At 32.7% G+C, this 16,650-nt stretch overlaps 7 protein-coding genes across 7 annotated transcripts; 4 read left to right on the top strand and 3 right to left on the bottom strand.

Annotated features, from left to right (window-relative positions):
• Nucleotides 1-66: 66 nt before the first annotated feature.
• Nucleotides 67-748, top strand: ELE39_000896 (EFh domains; the record flags this gene model as incomplete). Its single annotated transcript, XM_067343936.1, has 3 exons — nt 67-71; nt 126-525; nt 614-748. 3 exons carry the CDS (start codon nt 67-69, stop codon nt 746-748), a joined length of 540 nt encoding a protein of 179 aa, XP_067202655.1.
• Nucleotides 749-1,390: 642 nt separating this feature from the next.
• Nucleotides 1,391-1,924, top strand: ELE39_000894 (ABC-transporter; the record flags this gene model as incomplete). The annotated part of the gene is made up of 1 exon (XM_067343934.1): nt 1,391-1,924. One exon carries the CDS (start codon nt 1,391-1,393, stop codon nt 1,922-1,924), a length of 534 nt encoding a protein of 177 aa, XP_067202653.1.
• A 28-nt stretch (nt 1,925-1,952) lies between these two features.
• Nucleotides 1,953-4,265, bottom strand: ELE39_000893 (ATM1-like ABC transporter with 6 transmembrane domains; the record flags this gene model as incomplete). Its single annotated transcript, XM_067343933.1, has 1 exon — nt 1,953-4,265. The coding sequence occupies one exon, from the start codon at nt 4,263-4,265 to the stop codon at nt 1,953-1,955; it is 2,313 nt and encodes a 770-aa protein (XP_067202652.1).
• Nucleotides 4,266-4,530: 265 nt separating this feature from the next.
• Nucleotides 4,531-7,599, top strand: ELE39_000892 (VDP USO1 YBL047C family vesicular transport factor; the record flags this gene model as incomplete). The annotated part of the gene is made up of 1 exon (XM_067343932.1): nt 4,531-7,599. One exon carries the CDS (start codon nt 4,531-4,533, stop codon nt 7,597-7,599), a length of 3,069 nt encoding a protein of 1,022 aa, XP_067202651.1.
• A 60-nt stretch (nt 7,600-7,659) lies between these two features.
• On the bottom strand, nt 7,660-10,016 carry ELE39_000891 (actin-dependent regulator of chromatin subfamily A containing DEAD H box 1; the record flags this gene model as incomplete). Its single annotated transcript, XM_067343931.1, has 2 exons — nt 7,660-7,685; nt 7,721-10,016. The coding sequence occupies 2 exons, from the start codon at nt 10,014-10,016 to the stop codon at nt 7,660-7,662; spliced, it is 2,322 nt and encodes a 773-aa protein (XP_067202650.1).
• Nucleotides 10,017-10,660: 644 nt separating this feature from the next.
• Nucleotides 10,661-12,492, bottom strand: ELE39_000890 (cleavage stimulation factor subunit 2 that has a CSF1 like RRM domain; the record flags this gene model as incomplete). Its single annotated transcript, XM_067343930.1, has 4 exons — nt 10,661-11,087; nt 11,154-11,469; nt 11,526-12,401; nt 12,462-12,492. The coding sequence occupies 4 exons, from the start codon at nt 12,490-12,492 to the stop codon at nt 10,661-10,663; spliced, it is 1,650 nt and encodes a 549-aa protein (XP_067202649.1).
• A 592-nt stretch (nt 12,493-13,084) lies between these two features.
• ELE39_000889 (spindly like TPR repeats) lies at nt 13,085-16,174 on the top strand (the record flags this gene model as incomplete). Its single annotated transcript, XM_067343929.1, has 1 exon — nt 13,085-16,174. One exon carries the CDS (start codon nt 13,085-13,087, stop codon nt 16,172-16,174), a length of 3,090 nt encoding a protein of 1,029 aa, XP_067202648.1.
• Nucleotides 16,175-16,650: the final 476 nt, after the last annotated feature.

The raw sequence follows: 16,650 nt of genomic DNA, 5'->3' as shown, positions 1-16,650 counted from the left end.
ATCCAAGCAGAAAAAATCAAAGATCTTCCTAGGTGAAGCTTTCAGCAAGAAACCATTAAATAAGAAATGGGGTAAGTTCCCTATTAGTCCCTTTAGACAGAATTGGTCATTAAACTAATTTTTAGAAATGAATCAAGTGGTATTTCAGAACAGGAAAAGCTTGAGCTAATACATGCTGCAAGCTTTACCAGGAGAGATATTATTCGTATATACTCAAGATTCAAAGCATTAGATACTAACCAAAATGGAGAGCTTGACCCACACGAGCTTTTTGAAATGCCAGAGATTGCGGATAATCCATTGGTAAAACGTGTGATTTCGATTTTTGACACTAATAAGGACGGTAAAGTATCATTTGTTGAATTCATTATAGGTCTTGCTAGGCTGGCTGTTGGGAGCAATCCAGAAGAGAAGATGAAATTTGCTTTTGATATTTATGATGTGAATAGTGATGGCTGGATTTCAAACGGGGAGCTTTTCAAAGTTATGAAGATGATGGTTGGAGATAATTTGGAGGATTTACAAGTAAGTTTTGGATGGGTATTATTAGTACTCCCAAAACGTTCAAACTTAAATTTAACTAAAAAAAAATTGATATAAATCTTTATTTTAGCTTCAACAATTGGTTGATAGGTGTATAATTCAAGCTGATAAAGACGGAGATGGGCTCATTTCTTATGAAGAGTTTTGTGAAATGGTTGCTCATCTCGATATTAATACCAAGCTCAATTTGCAATTTCAGTTTTAAATTTTTTTTTTTCAAATTGAGCTAAAAAAATACAGTTATTTACCTTAAATAATTCACTTTGTGCATAAATTATTGCTAATAATATATTTTGGATTTTAAGTTTATTAAAATATGAATAGAGAATCGATCTATTAAAGTTCGGGTTTATCAATATATGGTGAATGATCCCGTGTTTAATTCTGATTTTAAGACTTTGTTAAATAAAAAATTCCAAATTATTTTTTTTTAAAAATAAATAGAAAATGAATGTTCAAATAATACCGGCATTTTGCATGTGTCAATTCCCCACATAAATTGTTTAAATGATTTTTTACGAATTATAAAATTTTAAAAAACATTTAATATAATGGAAGTATTGGGAATTCTCAAACATCAATATTTCTGGAGATTTAACTTAGAGAAGTATTATGGTGTTTAACCTTTTTTTTTTGAGCCTGGGGGTGAAAATTAGAGAACGCTTATAGTATTTATTTGCAAGGCATAGAGCTTCAATAAGGATTAAGACAATTTTATGGCTATTTTTCGCCAGAATTTACATTTCTGTCTAGGAAGGCTCAAATTAACACTTGATTAGGCAAAATTGTTGATATCAAAAATACATTAAAAGTCATATGTATTGGTGATAGGTATTGTAAATTTACCATGAAGAAACAATTTGAGGTACTTTATACACGACAGAAAACTCAGAAGACAAAAACATGGCATGACGGAGTTGTGGAAATAGATAATGTTAAAGGAAATAACCGAATTTCTTTGTATAAAATTGACGAAAATGGGTATAAAGGAAACATTGTAGAATCTTTTTCTTCGCATGCTCAGAAAATTAACGTTTCAAAAATTAGCTTTCCAGGCCATCTAATACAACTTGTAAATGAAGAATCAGTTGAGGAGGTTGAGCCGGAGGTCGATGAAGATGCAAATACATCATCAGTTTCGAAAAGTATTTCGAATAAGACTCCAAAATCATCGGAAAATTATGAAAACAAAAATTCTTTTATTAAGAAAAACCTTGCGAGACCCTTCAAGACTCCTTTAGTAAAAGTAAATATGGATATTTGCAGATCTATACAAAGCAAGGCTCCAAAAAAGATCTCTAAGAATATCCCACTAAGCAAAATATCCAGTAAGCAAGGCTTTATTAAAGCTCTAGAAAGAATATACATACTTGACAATTAATTAGGTTAGAAAGTAATTGATTAATATACTACTTTAGTATGCTGTCAATGTGTTGCTTGTTCCAAAGCTGGTAGTATTGCATTTTATTTTCAATGAGTTGTTCATGATTTCCAACTTCCTTGACACTCCCTTCCTCCAAATAAGCTATTGAATCAAAGTTTCTGACACTGGAGAGTCTATGAGCTATTACTATGATAGTTAATGGTAGCTTTACAATGTCGTCTATAAGTTTTGTAATGCTTTCAATTTCTTTCTTATCCCTAACGTAAGGTATAAGGCTAAATATATCCTTATACTTAAATCTCAAATCATCCTTATCACTTATATTTGAAGAATTAGAATTTGAAACTGAGTGGCCATGTAGGAATGAAAGTATCTTTACCATGAAGTTGTGATTTATCAGGTCCAATGCACTGGTAGGCTCATCTAGAATCCAAATAGGCGACTTTTTAATAAGCATCCTAGCAAAGCCTAGCCTTTGCTTTTCACCTCCTGATAAGCTACATCCTCTTTCCCCTACAATGGTTTCATATCCACTCTTCATCTTCAGAATGTTTTCATGAATTCCAGCAAGTTTACAGGCTGACTTAATCTCATCCAAAGTTGTTTTACTATTTGCAATCTTTAAATTGTCAATAATGCTCATATTAAGTAGTAAAACGTCTTGAGGAAGCACTGCAAAGCAGTTTCTATATTCATGGAGTTCAAAATCTTCAATTTTTTTTCCAAAAATTCGAATCTTTCCAGAGTTTGGTTCAAATATTCTATAGATCAGCTTTGCTAAAGTTGTTTTTCCACTACCAGAAGATCCAACAAGTCCCATTCTCTTTCCCAATGGAATTTCAAGAGAAAGATCGTTCAAAACTAAATCTTCAGAAGCATCTGACGTTTCAATATATGTATGTTCATTTCCAAAAGTAGACGGAAAACCAAAAGAAACATTTTCTAGTTTTATAGAATTCTTTTCGGAACTTGGATCAGTTTCTTTGGGGATCACTTCCTTGTATAATTCTAAAATTTTAATATTTGAATTCAGTTTATTTTTACCTTTTTGAAAATTCGAAGCATTTTTTGGTTTTATGGTTAAATACTCATTTAACTTGCTTAAATCAATCAAAGTTAATTTAGACTCTCTGTAAATCATACCAATAAAGTTTAAAGGAATGGCAAGTTGGAATAAAAGCGAGGTTACCAGTACTATAGAACCAATAGGTAGCGTCCCTGCCAAAACCTTATTTGTGGTTAGCAACATTGCTGATAAAAGCCCTCCTGTAAATATGAAATTCTGACCAAAATTCAAATATGCCAGGGATGTCTGGACTTTTACATTAGAATTCTTATATATTTCCTGATATTTTGAGTAGAGATCATAAATATGTTTCTCGCCATTGAGATATTTGAGAGTTTCTGCATTGATTAGTGAGTCACTCAAGAGACCATTAGACTTTTGTTCTGAAGTATTCATGTTTTTCCTGTAAATGGTTCTCTTGTGAGTAATTCTTCTGGTAAAATCCATATAGGCTACCATTGTGGCTAAGGTGATGAGCGCTACCTCCGAACCAACTTTATGGAGAAGAATTCCTAAAACCATTAGGAACTCTGCAGTAGTGGGGATTATCTGAAAAATCATAATATTGAGTAGTTTAGATACGGACTTAAATCCTCTAGTTATTATAGTTAATAGTTCTCCAGATTTATGACTTTGAATAAAGCTCAAATTACTAACATTGTGAAAGTGATGAAAGGCTTTTAAGGATAGATCCTTGCATGCAGACTGACTAACTTCAGAAAAGAGGGCGTTTCTAAGTTCATTAAACCCTGAAGAAGAGATTCTTGCAATGCCATAAGAGCTAATTAAAAACAGAACATTAAGTTTATTAGTAAGAGATAAAGAAAGATCTGAAGAGCTGAAAATTCCTACAGTGTCAATTAGTCTTGAAAGCAATAGAGGGACTTGAATTGTGGCAAACTTAGCAACACCTAAGCTTAGTAATGAAAAAATTATTCTTCTTTTATATTCCTTATTTTTTGGCCATAAATATTTAGTCAGGATTTCAATGTTTTTTGAGTCCTTTTCCTGAATAAATCTACTTTTCTTGAGTATACTCAGAAGCACGTTTTCTTTCGAAAGGTTTTTATTTTTATAGGTTGATAATGGCTTTGCATGCATGCAATTGCTTCCTGAAAATTTATAGTCTGAGAAAAAAAAAGCTCTCCTTCTTTTAAGTGAAGGTGTGAATATTCCCAAACAATGAATTCCATATGTACTTGATCTATTCAGAACCAAAGGATGAAGTTTCAAGATTTTTAAGTTGGGAGATTTCTGAGCAAAAGCCCACATCACAATGACCAAATTAAGAATTCAGAATCTCAAAAAATTTTAGTTTTAACAAAACCTCTGCATTATTTAATTTCATTTCATAAATATTATTTCCTGACTTATCTTTACATTCCAAATACCATTCATTATTTTCTACAATATTTTTATTTCATTAATTTGCGCGCCACTTACCTGGTGTTTTTTTTTTTCAAGGTAATATACAAGGTTGAAATGAGAAAGAAGTCAAATTAGGATTCTGCAGCTCTGATTACTAATTGTAACTAAGATGGCATTTTCTCTACTGAGAAAGGTCAACGAGAAAGTACTGAATTCAGTTTCTCTTTTGGATGCCTCACTAGATGTTGACTATATTATAGCTGATGTAAAGAATTCAATTACCTCAAATAAACCCGAAAAGGTCGAGGTAGGGATTAATTCCTTGGTTGAATTTGGAGAAAAAAATAGAAATGCCTTAATTTTGCAGAGAGAGTGGGTACAGTTGGTATTTTGGGTAATAAGCTGGATGGGGAATGATATTAACAAGAACATTCTTTCAAATATACTTCAGTTAATAATAAGGATGATTAATGACAACAAGGACAATTCTAAGTTTATAAGTTGTTGCGATTTCCCAAATCCTTTTCCAACTCAGGAGGATCCAATAGAAATTGAAAATGCAAAGATTATTGAGGAAATTGCAAACGTGAGTAAAGGGGGTACCCAGTTACTTGAAACTTTGAGACATATAAATTATGAGGAGGCTGATATTTATATTAAGTATGATATTGTGAAGATTCTTAGTATAATCCAAAAAAGCGGATTAGGAAGCTTTAAACTGGATCAAATAATTCTTTCTCAAGGAGATTGTATGGGATTACTTTTGGAGCTTATTATGGATGGCTTAGACAATCATAGTTCTTATTTGCAGAACTCTCTTGAGTTATTAATGCTTTTAACTAAGTCGAATTCAGAAGTACAGAAGATGATCACCTATAATGGCTCTATTTCAAAGATTTTAAATATTATTCAGGAAGAAACTCAGCAATTTATCAAAAAGGATGGACCTCACAAAGGATTTATTAACTCTGATAGCATTATAAATGAGTTTCTATTAATCACTGATTTTGGTTCAGCTATATACTCCAATCTTGAGATTTTACAAATTTCTGTAGAGATTCTGTTTCACATAACAAAATCCCAAAATTGCTTGAAGTTCATCCTGGAGGCGAGCAATGAAGCGCAAGGATTCTTGGACATTTTAACGGATCTTATTGGCTTTTGTTTCTTATTCCTAGAATATAGTTTTTATAACAACGAAATGTATAATGTTGATGTTGTACAAGGCATTGAAAGTCTAATAGGAAATGAGCAGAATGTAATCCTTGCATCCATTATATTAAGAGTGGTTGAAATTTCCAATTCTTACATCCAAGCAATGAACACGGGTAGCTCTTCAAATATGGCTGAGAAAATGAGGGAGATTTTAAGCACTATGATTGCCAGTCCAGTTTTGATAAAATTTGGACTTTTAGAAAAGGTGATACAATTTTCACAGGTTTTCCAAGACCAGAATCCAGTTATTAGCCCAGAATGGTGTTCTATGATCTTGTCTTCTGCCATAACTCCTGCTCTTTGGTTTGGATTTAATAAGATTATTTCCGACTATAAACCTACGATAGATTACATTACTGAGAATAAATCATCTGATATTGAGCAACATGCCAAGCAAATCCAAGAGCTCAGGGAGAAATACATGAACCAAATGGAAAATAGTCTTCTAGAATGGTTTGGGGTTGTTATAATACCCAAAAACTTTTCTTTGAATCTGCTTATTTCAAGAGATGATTCCGTATTTAAGTCCCTAATAAATAACCAAAATCTTGGATCGTTTTCTTTAGACAAACTATACTCTCAAGATATGATTTTCAAGGATTTTATTTCATTTTGTTTTTGGTTCCCTATTACAGAGTTCCAACGTTTATACAATAAATCAGTTTTCTCGAAACTTGAGGTTCAATTAGCAAGTGAAGATGGTTTGCAAGGTTGTCAAGATGATGAAAATACTCTTAATTTAACAATAATTTTTCATTATAGACTATTCAGATGCATTCAGCTCTTACAGGTTCTAATTTTGAATGGAGTATACTCTTCGAATAAGAAATACTTCAAAATTAATGATATTACATCTGTAGTTAATAAGATATGGGAAAACGAACAGCCTGACAATGATAAGGCACTCAATTCATCAAATTCTTCCCAAAATGAACTTTTTGGAAAGCTGATAGACCTTGGAAGACCTATGATCACGGATATTTCAGAAGCTTTGGAATCAGAATACAAGACTTTGCTTCTTAACTTAATTAGAACTTATGGAACTAAGGACGAAGATGAAAACATGCAGATTAACAAAAACTCTCACATTTTCAATGCTATGACCACTTTAACTCAATTGGTAATCTCTCTCATTGCGTTTAATGTTAAAAACCCAGATCTTGAAATCCCAAACTCTTTTATTCAAAGTATAAAGCTTCTCGACGAAAAACTTAAAAGTCAACTTAGTAAGGACTCCTGCTCACTAATTACCGATATTATTTCTGTCCTTCTGTTCAGGTTTGGAGCTCTAAAAAATACCAACATTCTCAATCAAATTAATAAAAGATTTAAAAATCATTACTATAATGGATTTGTCCTCAGCAAGCAAACACATGCATGCATATTACATGCAATTCTGAACTGCGCGGGAAACCGAGGTATATACTCAAAAGAGGACCTTAGCTTTAAGGAAAAAATGGATCCTGACATTTTTGTTCCAGCAGAACAGGGCATGCTGCTGAAGAGCGAGGATGAGTGTGTGAACTGTATCTACTTAACTGAGAAGATGTTGAATGATAGGAGGAATTTGATCAAGATTATAAGGAATAAGCAGGAAGAAATTAACGTATTAGTTAAGGCCTATATGGATTCTCAGGAAGCTTTAAAAAATATTTCAATGGATCAAGACGAGGCTGAGCCAAAGAAGGATTTTTTTGGCAAGAAGAACGCAGCTATTAACAAGACGATTGATACTTCAGATTATTTCGCTCTTCTAGAAATGGTCGGAATTTTATACAGAAGATTCCCAACCATTAAGGAGTTTATAGAAAGCCACTTAATGCTGTCTAATCAGGTTAAGTCAGAAATTTCCTCCGTTTTGCTAGATGAGGATATCCAGAATTTCGAATATGAGTATTTGACAGATTCAGGAGAAATACTATTGGAGGAAAGTGATCAGCAGAGTATTAAAAATAGCACTACAATTATTTTTGGTGACGATACAGAAGATAGGCTATTGCCTACTGAAATAGGGAGGAGTTAAAGCTGCCTTTGATTCCTCCCTCCAAAGGCATTGTCCAAAGTAAGCTTGGATTGGCAACAATTAAAGATATTCTCTTCTATAGTATCCTTGCAAACCAACTTAAAGATTTTAACTTGTTTACTTTGGCCAATTCTGTGAACTCTATCCTCGGCCTGTTTCTCTATCTGGGGATTGTAGTCAAGGTCCATCATAATAACTGAAGAAGCAACTGTAAGATTCAGGCCTTGCCCAGCTGCCTTTGTTGACAACAGAAACAACGGAACCTGAGTATTTTGAAACTTCTCTATCATATTTTGTCTCTCTAGGATGGGAGTAGTCCCGTCTAATCTTAAGTAAAAGTTAGGGACGTTATACTTAATCTTTATATACTCCTCGATAATGTCGAGCAGCATTGTGTGGTGGCAAAAAATAAGGCACTTTTCCTTATTCTCAATTACTGTACTTTGAATTATTTCATTCATCTTCATTAGCTTACAGCTCCCATTAATAATTAAATCATCTTCAACTCTGAAACTCTCCAGCAATGGAGAGTTCTTCACGATTAACAATCTAGAAACAAGCTGGTGAATCTCATAGTCACAGAGTTGAGTAATATGCTGTTCTACTTTAATCTTAGGATATCCTCTAAATTCATCCACATTATCTGACAAGTATTCCACTAGCTCCTCTATTTGCTTGCTAGTGTAGTGGCCCTGGTGCAAAAGGGTATGGTTGCAAATCCTTCTCATCCTGAATATTATCGAATTTACGTACTTCGGGTCGTAATGGTGCTTTCCCGTTTCTTCCTGTGATTTTGCTTGTTCATTTTGCTCCTGGTCTTGATCATAGTCTTTTAAACCTGTTAGATCATTTGAGTCAAGGCTATCATCTTCAGATTCCTTTTCATTTTCAGCAGAGGCCAAATCTCCAAAGTGGCTGTTGACCTTATCTTGGATCTTTCTTTGAATTAAGTTAATTAGCTTATTCTCGTTTAAAGATTCCTGATCGGAGGATTTATCCAGCATATTTGAGTCTTTTGAATCATTGAATGAGTCCTTTCCTATATATATACGTCCTATCTCATTATTGTACTGTTTCTTCTGTATCTTGGTTAGTTCACAAAATTCGATAAACGTGTGCTTCTTAGGCAAACAGGATAGAACATCCTGCTTAGACCTCCTAAGTACAAAAGGAGCAATAATCTGTTGAAGGAATAATACCTCAGAGTTAGCCTCTTCATATTGTTCTCTGTTTGAAATCTGGCGTTTATAACTATTATACGCATCCTCGAGTAGATCAGAATTGAATACTTCTGGCATCAAGAATATGAGCATATTACTAAGTTCCGAAATAGAATTGGAGATTGGAGTGCCAGTCAACAAAAGCTTTCTCTCAGACTGAATCTTCCTGCTCATTGACTTGTACCTTTGAGACGCGGAGTTCTTTATATTATGAGCTTCGTCTACTATCATATATGAAAATTCAAAGTGTTTGAAAGCCATATTAATGTCCATTTTGTTACTGAGCATTTGGAAAGTGGTGATAATTGCATCCACTCTATTTTCTTCGTATTCCTCAAAAAGTTGGTCAGCAATTTGACGTCTTTCCTTCTGAGATCCATGATACTTGACAGCTTTGAGTCTTGGAGCCCAAATAGACACTTCCTTTGTCCAGTTGTCTAATAAGGAGGCCGGGCAACTAATGATTACAGGCTTTAACAATTTACCAGAGTCAAATAGATACTGCAGCCAAACACAAGTTTGAGCAGTCTTGCCCAACCCCATTTCATCTGCAAGAATGCCATTATATGAATTCTGGTGTAGAGCTAAAAGCCATGAAACTCCAACTATTTGGTATTCCTTCAATCTGGTATCTCCAAAAGAATTGATATACTCAAATAATTCGCCTCTTCTCAACTCTTCTGTAAGGCTACTAATGTTACAATGCCCATTCTTGATATTATCAGTAATTTGCCTCTTGTCCTCATCGTTTGCACCATTTCCGACAAAAAAGTCGACAATCCCCTTCTTCATCTTCGAAGAGATATCCAGGCAAAAAGATAAAGCATCATCCTCTCTCTTAATTAACTCTTTTAGCCTCTTCAGTTCCTTTTCTTCTAAAGTTTCATCATCTTGAGAAGTGTTTTCCAAATCTGTAAAGTCGCTTTTACCGGCTGATCCTATAGACGAAGAGGATACGCTTGATGAGTCGGAGACATTTCTGGTACTTCTCTTTCTCCGAACCAAACGCTTAAATCCTCTATTAAGCTCCTCATCTTCTCTATCAGAGCCGTCAAACAATGATGGATAATTTTCTGAGTTCATATGATTGGCTTTGTTTTCAATATCGTCTGAATCACAGCTAATTTCTAAATTGTCGGATTTTATACATTTCTCTTCAATCTTTATCTTTTTTACAGCTGCTAAACTTTTTTTCATATTAACATATTACGCCTTCCAGAACTTCTAGTACCAGATTTCTGCCTACTCTATTTGTCAGCCCTTCGATGTTTAGACTTACCAAAAATATTAGCTCTATGAAGTGCAGAGATATAAATATAAATGACTACTTATTTAAATTTGTATTTACTAATTAATTAATTATATTCCCAATTTTCTCGAAAAGAAAAGTTGGATTTTTAATTATTTAACGTCGTTTGATTTTCCCTCTTGTTAGTACCGGCACCAATTCAGTAATAAAAAAAAAAAAAAATATATATATATATATATTTATCTATGCACACAAAATTGGCCTAAAATATTAAGTTCGCACTTAAATCCCTTTTAACACGAAGTCAATAATATCGAATTTCCTTTAATATTCTAATTCTACTTTTAAGGTACTCGCTTTTCTTCACTATCCTATATTTACCTAAATAGCACTAAATTTTCAAAATTTTAAAATAAATTTTTAAAAATTTCATGTGGACAGACTATATTTAAAAAGTTATTGATATCATTTCCACAATAATTCGAGGATGCTAAATGATGGTTTTGCGAATGAAGTTTAAAAGCTATAATAAATCCTTGATTTACCAATAATAAATATTTATTTATTTAAAGCTTCAGAGATGATTCAGAACTTAGTCAGTAGTCCTGTTCTTTAAATTTTCTTCTATCAACTCTGTAAACTCAGTTTTTGACGAAATTGCAAGGTCAATTTCCATAGCATGTTCATTTACAAGTTCATCTAACAGTTTTTCAACGGAGTCTTCTGTGTGCATGCATTTTTCCTTGTCCACATTTTCCCCACCTGTTTCGGGCTGAGAATCTTCAATAGTATTAAGCAGTTGGCCGATTTCTTTGATCTTGCCCATATTAGAATATCCCATAACTCCTTCTTCTGAAAGTTGCTTTCTCAGTTTTGGAATAATATCTAAAAGTTGTGTTGAAATCTTTTCCTTTGATGATGCTTTTTCCAGTCTGGCGCAGAGCCGGTCTAGTTTAGAGACCATTAGAAGAAGTTCTCTACATTCTTCCTGCATTCTTAATGAGTTCTCTGCATAAATTCTAATAGAAGAAGATTTGGGAGAAATGATAGACAAAGTAATGGCTAAACTGGAGTGATTAACTTACTTAGAAAGGTCTGCCTTTCCAGAGATTATCGCATCTTTAGCCTTCTTCCTTTCGTTCTTTGAATCTCTATCTCTCTTATTATATTGTCTCTCTAGCTCCTTCTTCTGTAACTTAAGCTCAAATATTGAATCATCAATAGAAATTTTGTTTCCCATACTTGAGTAAAAATGAAATGCTGGCGCCAATTCAGTACAAAAAATATTAACTATTTTTTGCCTTTCATTGAGAATATGATACACTTTATAACTCAAAAATGAAGGAATCGTAAAGGATAATAATAAAGACCTATAATATAACATATTATGCATAATAATTTCTATAAAAACGATTTAGTAGTATATAAACGAGCTCTTTAGTTAATTAGCCCCCTACTTTTTAGTGCTTGTTGGATTGCAAGAATCTTGGATTTTTCTTCTTCAGTCCACTGGGCAACAGAATTTGGCTGGACTGAAGCCAAAGCTTGAAGTAATGCAGGATTTGGGTTGTTTGCAATTTCCTCAATGAGAACAGAAATATCTCCTAAGTTTTTTATATTAATATTAGTATTTTCATTTCTCACAGCCATCGCTTTAGTCCTGATTTCATTTGCCCTGTTAAGTTGCTCTTGGTTGAGTGGAACAAATGGCTCATTGACCATACCCAAAATGAACTGAGCGTGAAGAAGAGCGTAGCAGAATCGAGGATTATCCAGTAAAATGCTTCTAGCAGTTTCAGGATTCTGGACAACAAGCTTTTGCATATGGCCTATCAAATAATATAACTGAGAAACCGTCATTCCTTGTACAAGTTGGATAATTTCTGATGAAATATTGTCAAAATTCGCGTTGTTATTAGAGATCGAGGGCATAGATATCCCGTCTTCCTGAATTTGCTGAACGTGAGCTGACGCTGTTAAAGATATTGGATGATGCAAACCTTCAGTTCCCTGTTGCCCCATTCCAATCCCACCTTGAGTTGTTGTTGTTGCAGGAGCTGTACCAGATGAATTATTTACAACTAAGTGATTATATCTACTTCTCATATCCTGACTTGCCCAATCAACCCTAATAGACCTTCCTCTTAATTCGTACCCATTCAAGCTCTTAATCGCCATAATACAAGTTTCGATATCACGATATTCACAAAAAGAGAATCCACGGCTCAACCCGGTGTCTTTATCATGCACAATCCTTATCGACAGAACAGGACCAGCTGAATTCATAACTTCTCTTAACTCATCTTCTGTAGCATCAAATGGCACATTCCCAACTAAAGATAAGTGTTATTTTCAATGATCACTTTTGTTAATTCGAATCTTCTGAAACTTACCCCAGACCTGACTTCCTCCTGAAGAATGCATTACAGAAAACTAAACCACTTATTTAATACTTTATATAAATTTATATATAATATTTTGGAATTTTTTCCTGCAGTTTTACTTTGCTTCGAATTGTTTTTTTAAAAAAAAATTCTCATTTTGGCGCCATGCCAATATATATTTTTTTAATTGGCTTTAAAACCGAAAATTTATTGGATGCAGTTAAAATGAAATTTTGGCTTGTGTAGGACTACTTTGGCATTAATTTAAGAATTATTCTTAGTATTAGCATTAATATTCCTTGTTCGTTATTAGTAGTATCTTGTTTTAGTATTCATATTTGCAAAGCCCGTTGTATTCCGAAAATATATTGGGAGTTGAATGAAAAGTTGCAAGAAATAAGAATCGTTAGTGTATTCTATAGGTTCATTAAAGTATAGATCCAATTTAAACTTTAAGTCTTTGAAAGCTTATTCTAGACTTATCATTTTTAAAGTCTTTGTTGCCAAAGTTTATGCGGTATTTTCAATGATATATATTAATACCCTTAATTACCATTTTCTATTGAATACAGTAATCTGAAAGCTTAAATTATAACATGTTAATGGAAACAGGCCGGTATTAAGAATTCATTATGGCGAAAAATGATGGAATTACGAATGAAATTTCAGAAATCGGCAGAAATGCGACTATTTTTTGCTTTTGTAATGATCCCAAGCTTAACAGTTCAGTTAATTTCAAAGAATGGGTAGTAAAGGGGATTAAAGAACATTTATTCAAAGAGGACCATATTAATACAGTGGGTACAATTTTAATTGAACTTTTAAACAATGTTGAATCATTTCGACAAATGTGTATTAATCTAAGGAGTTACACTTGCAATTATTGCTTAAGCAGGCTTTCAGAAACTCAAAAGTTCGAGGAATCTGATATGAAAGATCTGGTTTACTTTATAGGAATGACATTTTCCAAGATTCAGCTTCAAACTTCTAATATTAAATTGGTAAATCTTGATAAAATTATTTCACTATTAGTTGAAATGATCCAGAATTGTATTCGCTACAAAATGATTAATATTGACTCAATTAACAATGATGAAGACCCAGCAAGGAGTTCAGAAGGAGATAATCAGCTTATCATGCAAGTTTTGTCATTTGGAATTATTCAAATTTCTCTTAAGAATTATGATGATGCTTATCTTGCATTAAATTATATAGCAAATAAATATCCAGATATCGATAGACTAGTAAATTGTCTTAAGGATACCGTTTTAATACTATTCAAATCAAATGAGCCAGAATCCCTGGGAAATAAGTCCCATCAATACTTTTTGAGATGTTTTTTGTCTTATCCAAATATTATTCTTTGTATGGTTAAGACAATATTATCTTTAAATGGAATAGATCTTTGCCAGCCACCTTTATTAAGTATTAAGATTAATGACTCTAAAAATCTTGAAGTTTATTTTAAGTGCAAGAATTTGCTTCAGGAATGTTTTGAATCGTACAATAATTGTGTTAATTGTGAAATTGGGTATACATTATCTAGACTTTATTTTGAGATAGATGGGAATACTGATAAAAGTATTAGTATTGTGGAGAAATTACTTGAGAAAAATCCATTTAATGATGAATTTAGATTTTATTTAGGAAAATTACTTTATCATAAGGCAATTGAAGCTAGAAAAAGTAATGCTGAATTTAGCCTTGTTAAGTCCATTTTAAAAAAAGTGATATTATATATTCCACAATCTTCAGAAGTTTATAATGACTTGGGAGTAGTATATTACGAATTAGGTAAGGAAGAAAAGGCAATTTGGTGCTTGAAGCTTTCAATCCACTTTAATCCTATGAACATTAATGCTTATGATAGCTTTGGGATAATTCTTAGAAGGCTCGGATTTATTGATCAAGCAATTTTATGCTACGAAAGGATTTCCAAAATTAATCCAAATTGCATTAATACATTAAATATTATTGCAGCATTATATGGTAACATTGGTAAGATTGATGAATCTTTTGAATATTTTAAAAAGTGTTTAGAAGTTAATCAAAGCGTTCCCGATGTATACAATAATCTTGGAGTACTTTATAGAGACTGTGGAAACTTTTTGATGGCAAAAAACTGTTTTCTGGTAGCTCTTGAACTGGAACCTAATCATACAATGGCATTCCAGAACCTATTATATATTTTAAATTACTTTATTCCATTAGATAACCCAAAATTAATTGGGAATATAAAAAACAACTCCATTAAGTCAATTACCAACAACTTAAAACATTCTAAGAGTCTTTGCCTAGAAATTAACTCTAATCCGGATTCATATGTTTGCGAACCTCGAATCTGGATAAACAATTCTGACTACTACGTTAATTACCAAGATATGTATGATTTATCTCTGGAGTGGGGGAAAAGATTCATTAAGACTCATAAGGAAACCAAAGACCGTCTTGATAAGTTAATTCCTGTCACAGAAATTCCAGATATAGAGTCAAATTCATGCACAGAATTGATTAATATAGGGTTTGTTGGGGCAGAATACTTCCACCATGCAGTTGCATTCTTCATTTTAGCTCCTATAAAATTTTTGTCTGAAAATTTCTCAAAAGAATCACCCAGAAATTGTAATATAGAATGTGGCTCAAGAATCAAACTGAATATCTTCATATATGACAATTCCCCTCGCCATGACTATTATTCATCTTTTTTTAAAGAACTTGTTCCTATTGAAAATTGGAGATATATACACGGGAAAGATATTGAATATACTTCAAAGCTTATCCGGGCTGACAAAATCCATATTCTCTTTGACTTGAGTGGCCATACAGTCAATAACTGTTTGACTTTATTTGCTTTAAAAAACTCTCCAATTCAAATCTCATGGATTGGATATCCAAATACTACTGGATTAAAGTACATTGATTACCGTATTACTGATAAAATAGTTGACCCTGTTCATACAAAACAAAAATACTCTGAAAAATTACTTTACCTTCCAAATTGCTTTCTTTGTTATACTTTACCAAAAATTCAACACCCACCTATTTGTGAACTTCCTCTAAAAAAAAACGGATTTATAACTTTTGGGTCTTTTAACAGAGTTACTAAATTACATCCTTTAACAATAGACCTTTGGGGTGAAGTTTTGAAAAATGTTCCTGAAAGCCATTTGTTGCTTAAATCCAAAGCATTCAGCTCACAATCTTGTTGCAATTTTTATCTTGAAATTTTCAAATCAAAATACAACATTCAACCACACAGAATTTCGTTAATCCCCTTAAGCAGCTCTTACTACTCTCATCTGGAACTTTATAACGATATTGACATTTCTTTAGATACATTCCCATATGCTGGAACAACCACGACATTTGAATGCATTTTTATGGGAGTGCCGTTAATTACTTTAAGCATTGACCAATCAGAAAATTCTCAAGTAGATTCTTCAGACATTTACACTGAAATTTCTTCGTTCCATTCTCAAAATGTTGGAAAGTCTATTCTCACTAATTTAAACCTGAGGGAACTCATTGCAAGTAATAAGAAAGACTTTATTAGAGCTGCCTCAAACCTTGCAAATGATACTGAAAGATTAATTTATTATCGCTCAAATCTTCGTAGAATACTCAGTGAATCCAAACTTTGCGATGGAGAAAAATTCTCTCGCGATTTTTTTGAATTAATTTTGCACACACTTACATGCCACAAAAAAAATTTGTCTGCATGAGAGTGATTTTTTTTTTTCAATAAACAAATGACGTGTACATGCAAATAATCAAAATAATACACGTGTTGTTTCCCCACATTATAAATTGAAAAAAATATGTTTGCTGTGTTATTAATTATTAGCTATACATTAAGTTCTCCATGCAGTTCTCACCGTAATCCGGTTAAGTTCGAGACTTGAAAGAAAGAGATGAGATAAAAACGACATAATTAGAATTTTCTAACTTTATAAGTATACGATCCAATTGGACTTAGAGAAGTCATTGTCCAAGTGAATACTCTACCAAAATAAAAAATAAACCTAGTTGTGGTTAATAAATCTTGTTAGGATCTCGAAGGATCAATTCGACTCTTTTTAATAAATAAGAAATTTGGTCTCTTCCGAATTATATAATTACAACCAAATCGAACATATCAAACCTTAGACAATAATACCAAGTTGGTAGATCGAATGAAAGAGATATAGAGGAAATGTAA

This window comes from Cryptosporidium sp. chipmunk genotype I (genome assembly GCF_004936735.1).
Source record: "Cryptosporidium sp. chipmunk genotype I strain 37763 chromosome Unknown contig_14, whole genome shotgun sequence".
NCBI classification, from domain to species: domain Eukaryota; phylum Apicomplexa; class Conoidasida; order Eucoccidiorida; family Cryptosporidiidae; genus Cryptosporidium; species Cryptosporidium sp. chipmunk genotype I.
The sequence above is the reverse complement of the archived record's forward strand: the minus strand, read 5'-3'. Positions and strand labels throughout refer to the sequence as shown.